This window comes from Micropterus dolomieu, linkage group LG08, assembly GCF_021292245.1.
Source record: "Micropterus dolomieu isolate WLL.071019.BEF.003 ecotype Adirondacks linkage group LG08, ASM2129224v1, whole genome shotgun sequence".
NCBI lineage: Eukaryota > Metazoa > Chordata > Actinopteri > Centrarchiformes > Centrarchidae > Micropterus > Micropterus dolomieu.
In genome coordinates, this window is record NC_060157.1 from 5,949,248 (window position 1) to 5,956,069 (window position 6,822).

The following is a 6,822-nucleotide window of genomic DNA, read 5'->3' on the forward strand; positions in this document are numbered from 1 at the left end:
GTAGGTGGGAGTGATATTCTGGTGGTATTGCTATCCTGGGGGCATCATGCAAGTTTCAATTTCACTGATAAAAATATGAATGGTATCTGCCATTGACTCTACGTTGTCAACACGCTGTCCAAGCAATTTGTACATTTAATTTTATTTATTCAGTCACTTATTTATTTTATTTCTTATTTATATGTTATGTTACCCTTATGTTACTCGTCTGTGGTTCATGTATCAAGGTATGAGTGCATTTGGTCACGCCCCGCAGGGTTCACCTTCGCACCTCTACCGGTAAATGGGGCTTAACACATGCGCCTTTCTGATAGTATTTATTATTTTATATCTATTTTGTTATTATTACTTTTACCAATCATCTCTCCTGGTATTACAGGTATTTAAAAATAAGAATAGTATAATAAGTATATAAAATGATATAATAATAATAATAAATCACCATTATCATAATCATCATTATGATAATCATAATAATAATAATATACCCTTTTTATTTGATCTGTGGTAGCCTATAGGTGTATGAGCTACATTACAACAACGGTGGAAACTAACTATGTACGTGTACTCACGTAGCCTACTGTTTGGCAACACCCTTACTAACTTACTTATAACATCCTTGTGTTTTGTTGACAGTCTTTACTTCCTCATTGTTTTGGGTCCACACAGACGGCACTGCTGTAAATCAAATCAATAGATTAATAAACAATGAAAATTATTGTCAGTTCCAATTGTAAAAAAATCAAGTTATTATGAACCAACTGTTATATAACTCCAATTACAGAAATTTCTGTAATTGGAGAAAAGTACCATCAACAGATAAGGAGCACATGAACATCCACTGTATTTAACAATGTTTTACAGCTGGGGTCTCTGAGACCCCCAAACAGAACTAATGCATACTTTTCTGTATCTTCTGGAACATGTCAGTTCAAAAGCATGTTTATATAATTAAAGTTAGGAAACGTCATAAGGTAAGAAGGTGATACAACTGTTTTAAGTACGTTTTTTGAGCTGTTAAAAACTCCAGGACCCAATAGAATTAAACATAGTTCTGAGGTACTTGTATTTTACTTGGGTTTTCTCCATTTTATGCTACTTTATACTTATACTCCTCTACATCTGAGAGGCAAATATTCTACTTTTACTGCACTACACTTAGGTGACTGCTATACTTACTAGTTACTCTGCAGATTAAGATTTTACATACAAAACCTGTCATCATATTAATAAATAATACAGATTATACTACCCAAACGAATACAAAGTAGTTAGAATTAGCTCCAGTTACAGTAAATACCGTTTACGTGTTAATACATCACTTTGCTGATAATATTTCTGTACTTCGTGGTGGTGCAAATAGCTACTTAATCTTAAATCATTCAGGAAACTGGCAAAATGACAACTGTGTGCCTTTGTTTGATCCGTTTTGGGCAATCTGCTGCTGCTGTGCATCTGCACTGCTACTTGTTTGGTGTCCTACTCGGTGTTACCTCAGTTATTTTGCATTTGCAAAAAAAAAAAAATTAGCAAAACTTTAATTTTGAGCGAATGAGTTGTGGGATGTCAATGCATAACAAAAGACTGGAATATGGACCCAGATGAAGGGTTACGTTGGATCTGTTTTGGTCACCTAAGTAGGATGAACTCATATCCTGCAAAAATGTTGGAGATATTAGGTGAAGCAGCCTCTACAATTCTGTATAAAACTTTTTAAAATCTTCTCAAACTTTAACCTGCCGGGTTTGTAAAGTAGAAGTCAGGTCTATTGGTTTCGACCTTTGATCAGTCTTACTGACTCACTTCTACTGCAATCGCAGTGAGCCAGCGAGTTCTTCCTCATTATAGAAACATAATTCATTCAGTTGATAAACATGATAGGACAAGATGGCAATATACAAATTTTATTCAAACGTTCTTTCAAATTTTAACATTATTCAGTAGGATTTAACAAAGAACTATTTATCTGAAAATTCCCATTGAATACAGTAGAAAAGAGTATATATATTTATGTATGAATATCACAGAATTAAAAAAATATCTGCATAGCCAGAAAAAGACCCACGGAACCCCACAGGAAATGTCCTTGGCATGTAAGCGAGGCTGCATACCAACAATATGACCTTTTTCGTGCATTTGTCCCCATATTTTTGCTCACAAGCACTCCGTGAGACTGGTCAGGAAATGAACGGGACGGGGCCAGACAACCTGACTACACCCATTACAGGTCAATGTGGCGTGATCCATGTCCACAGGACTTAGCAGACGCTACACAGATATCAAACTCCATTCGTAGCAGTCACATCATCCTCTGTATGGGGTACTTTAATCATTATCAGTAGTGCTTTATGAAATCCAAGCTGGAGAGGTCATGGAAGTTGGTCAGGTGGAAAAAACAGTTTAACAAGAATGACATTTGATTACCTGCTCATTTACCAGCCTCTGAAGCAGCACCAAAATGATTAGAAGATTATCACGATGTAAACATTTGTGGTTTTGATTGTATTATGGGTAAGGAGTAATGCTGGTAGATGATCAGTATCTGGCAATACAGAACTGTTTTTACTCACCAGTTCTGTCAGTCATATTGAAAATGTACAACCAGGATAAGTTTCACAGAAATACGTGCACAAAAAACCCATACTTGTAATGTAAGTGTTTCTATCATATATATATATATATATATATATTATATCATTGTTGTCAGATGTTATGTAACCCATAATAGTACCATAAACATTAAAGTTTGAACAAACAATTGGGTTATTTTAAAAGGAATAAATTATAAAGATGATATATACAAAAAAACAAAACATTAGCATTAAGGATATTTACAATTAAGTTTCAAGATGCCAATTTCTTTTCTATACACTCTGTTTATGGGAAGACTTTCTGGTCTTCCTTCTACAGGCTGGAGGAAGGCATAACCATACTCAGCACTGTTATCACTCTGTTGCTCATTTATTATCTTCACTGAGAACACAAACACAATATCTCCAGTGTACGATTGTGCTTAAAGATGCAGTAATTAGGGAAATACTGATTAATAATAGAAGTCTTCCTATTAGTAAAAGGACAGGACTGAAAGTAGACATGAAAGAAGATTCACCTGATTTAAATGCTTGAAAACAAAACAGCATCATAAAACCATGCTGGCGAAAGCTGTCTGGTACTGTACACAGGTACAGGATCTCAAAACAGTGGATTATCCTTTCAGAACTGCAGCAGTACCTCTGCTTACACAACTCAAACTTCATTGTATGAAAAATTCAGAGTAGGAAAATACACTTTTACACAGTAATGTACAAAAGAGATTTTCATTGGCACAAAAATTCTTGCAGCAGAATTCTAGTCTTCTCCATCCTGAGATGACCATTGGTGATCAGTAGCCATTTGTTTGTAAGAAAAGTCACAATTAGAAAATAGAGAGACAGACTCCGCATCTTCTCTTCTTTGTGTTGAGCTGTATGTTGATCACAGCAATAAACTAATTTGTCCAATTGGTGAGTGAGACTAGACTAGACACTCATGGTAATCAAGGTCTCATACAAAATCTCACAGCAGTTGGCAAACTAGTCTCAATGTTGCACAGGGAGAAGCGTGGTTAGATAATAAAATTGTTCACTTGAAAATATTCCAGTTGATCCAGGTCCAATAACAAAATAAAACAGTTTTAGACCCACAATATCCTGACAAATTATTGTACGTCCTATATAGTTGCTTCTCAAAATGGAAGACAACATGTGTGTATCCCAAACAAAATGTAGTAAAAATAGACATCCTGAAATGGTGCTTTCAGCAGGACAATACTTGGATCCAATTCATTCTCTGGACTCAGATGCAGTCCTTTATATCATAGTGTGGTGTTACTGGCAAACTACAAGGTCAGTCAGGAAAAATAACACAGGAAGAGGGGACCTTACAAACTCAAGGTAGGTAGATAAACCTGCTTGGCTGTGTAGGGTGTTGACTGACAACCAAAGTAAACCACAGTTTAGTCTTTAGTTCCTCAGAGCAGACATATTGGAGAGCATGACGATGACTTTGGAAAGGAGGCAAGAACTGAACTGTAGCTGATTGGTTTGATGTCCCACCGACCAGAGTTATTGATTGTACCCAGAATGGAGTTGGCTTTCTGCCCAGTTATACTGTACATACATACCCTCAAACATATTTTACTTGTCCATGCACTCTGAAGTAGATGCACATGCTCAGTTTTGCACATGCAGGACGCATGCACTTTTCCACATTCAGCCAAGTTACAGGTTCTCTCCTGGCTGGTACTGAGGCTCTGTGGACGTGAAGTAATCCTCCAGGAAGCCCTGCAGGTACTCGAAGGTGGGCCTCTCCTCTGGCTCTTTCCTCCAGCAGGTCAGCATCAAGTCATGCATGGATTCAGGGCACTCTGCTGGGCACGGCATCCTGTAGCCACGTTCCACCTGATCTAACACCTCCCGGTTCACCATACCTGGGAGGGCAGAGGTATGATATTAGTAACACATAATCCCAATTTGAATCATTTGATTGCTTTCTATGACTTATTGTTATTTATCCACCCATATGCATATTATATTTGTATAATACGTGTATAAACGGGTGAAGGGAACTACAACTTCATCTCGTTATTCAAACCTGTGTTGTAAAACAATAAATAAATCTACCTTGTACCTTATGATCAATATACTAAAAGCACTATGTGCTTAACCTAAAACATGGGGTGGCGATGGAGCAGTGGATAAGACACATGCCTTTGGTCTGGGAGATTTGTGTTCGATCCACTAATGTCTCCCTGAGCAAGACTTAACCCCTAGTTGCTCCAGAGGCGTGCAACCTCTGACATTTACAGCAATTGTAAGCCATTATGGATTAACTAAATGAGTAAATGTAAATTTGAATACACAAGTTAAAATCTCATACTGAAAAATGGCCTCAAGAAAATAATCCTTGCCTGGATAGGGCACTCTGCCTTTGGTGGCCAGTTCAGTCAGCAGGACACCAAACGACCAGACATCAGATTTAATAGTGAAGCGGCCATACAGAGCAGCCTCAGGAGCCGTCCACTTGATGGGAAACTTGGCTCCTGCAAGACAGGTTTATTAGCAAGTTAAAATTAGATAATTGTAGCACAGACATAAACAAAAGTACATTGTGTCAGCTGCATGAATCATAACTTTTCCTGGAGCCGCAACACCTTTTCACCACAGGTGCTCCATCAGTAGTTCCCAACTCAGGTGTTGTGACCCAAGTCTGAGGGGTCATAAGATAATTAAAAGGAAGACATTTAATTTTTTTTTTTTTAAATCCTGTTAGGTAAAGGTAAAATAATGTTTATTGTTTCATTTTTTTGTCTTTGAAATACTGCATACGTTTACATCTTCAGACCTAGGAAAATTCTTAAAAATCACAAAAAGTAACTTTTTGGTTGATCTGCTCATAAATAACCCCCCCCCACACACACACACACACACACACACACACCTTGTGATGAGGAGTTACAAATGGATGTGACGTCATTTTAATAGGTCACAGGCTAAAACTGTGGGGAACCACTGTGCTACATTGAGAAACTGTAGAAAAAAACAAAACAGTCAAAAACAGAAGAAAAAAACAAATGCTAACACCCTCTAGTGGTCTTACCTTGCCTGGCAGTATATTCATTATCCTCAATGAGGCGAGCCAGACCAAAATCTGCCACTTTGCAAACCAGGTTATCTCCCACCAGTATGTTAGCAGCTCTGAGGTCTCTGTGCACATAGTTCATCCTCTCAACATAAGCCATCCCTGAAGCAATCTGAGAAGGAGACAAAGCTTTGTGATCTACACCGAAGGGACATACCAGAGGTGTTATTTTGAACAGATTCTAGTGATGCAGCAGCAGATTCTTTGTGCTGACCTGTGAGGCCATGTCTACCAGTTGGGGGAGTCGAAGAATCTTGCCCATGTCACCTTTCAGGAAATCCAGTAAGCTACCTATTAGCAGAGACACATATTGCCGATTAGTTTGACACTGTTGAAGCTGTTTAGTTTTGTTTAGTGTTCATTACCTTGCGTGCTACTGCATGAAATCTTCTATCCTTTTATTTTTGTACATACATAATGACTTGTGTTTAATACATTTACTCAAATATGAATTTATCTAGGCTACAATTATTTGGAGAAAAAAAACTAGTGAAGTACGTTATTTGTTTTCTGCATTCTACTATAAAAATGTTTATATGTGAAAAGTGTGATAAGTCGACCATGCTGACCTTGTCCCATGTACTCTGTGACAATGTAGATCGGTTCCTCGGATACCACAGCATAGAGTTGAACCAGCTTTTCATGTCTCAGTTTCTTCATGACCTGAGCTTCTTGGAGGAATGCTTCAGGGGACATAGTGCCAGGCTTCAGAGTCTTTATTGCCACCCGTGTTGTACCGTTCCATGTTCCTAATAAAAGTCACATCAGTATTGATGTTACAACTCAATCAATAATCAGCTTCCAGCATTGTGTCATGTGAAACCAAATTAATAACACTGCCATAGACAGAACAATTACTATCCCAGTAATTTCCAACAAGTGGTAGCTGTACCACCAAGGGGTACTTCGACAGTTTCCACGTGTTACCACGTGTTGCAATTAAGAGTGTGTGAAAACTATTAAGCAGCGATGATAGGAGTTGAAACAGCAAAATGGTTGATAGAAGTAATAGATTAAAAAAGGTTAAAATAGTTATCTAATAGTAAAATTAATGGAGAAGTGGATAAGTTAGACAGCTAAAAGAAGTGAAATAGTTGGCTAAAAGCAATAGATAAACAGATGGCTAAGACTGTGGCTGAGGGG

The 6,822-nt window shown here is 37.6% G+C and overlaps 2 protein-coding genes across 2 annotated transcripts in view; both read right to left on the minus strand.

Annotated features, from left to right (window-relative positions):
- fitm2 (fat storage inducing transmembrane protein 2) overlaps positions 1 to 6,822 on the minus strand; it is a 58,460-nt gene that overhangs the window by 50,220 nt on the left and 1,418 nt on the right. The gene's annotated exons all lie outside the window — the stretch shown is intronic.
- On the minus strand, positions 1,889 to 6,455 carry LOC123974471 (proto-oncogene tyrosine-protein kinase Src). Its single transcript, XM_046055186.1, has 5 exons — positions 6,249 to 6,455; positions 5,894 to 5,970; positions 5,638 to 5,791; positions 4,949 to 5,080; positions 1,889 to 4,468 (listed from the first exon to the last, which is right to left on the minus strand). The coding sequence occupies exons 1-5, from the start codon at positions 6,373 to 6,375 to the stop codon at positions 4,260 to 4,262; spliced, it is 699 nt and encodes a 232-aa protein (XP_045911142.1). The 5' UTR covers positions 6,376 to 6,455; the 3' UTR covers positions 1,889 to 4,259.

What these genes read in the sequence shown, in the direction of transcription:
- LOC123974471 (XM_046055186.1), bottom strand. Translation starts at nt 6,375, where the DNA reads ATGTCCCCTGAAGCATTCCTCCAAGAAGCTCAGGTCATGAAGAAACTG. An exon ending in CACAGAGTACATGGGACAAG is followed by an intron (nt 5,971 to 6,248) that starts GTCAGCATGGTC and finishes CTCTGCTAATAG; the next exon opens with GTAGCTTACTGGATTTCCTG. An exon ending in TGGTAGACATGGCCTCACAG is followed by an intron (nt 5,792 to 5,893) that starts GTCAGCACAAAG and finishes TCTCCTTCTCAG; the next exon opens with ATTGCTTCAGGGATGGCTTA.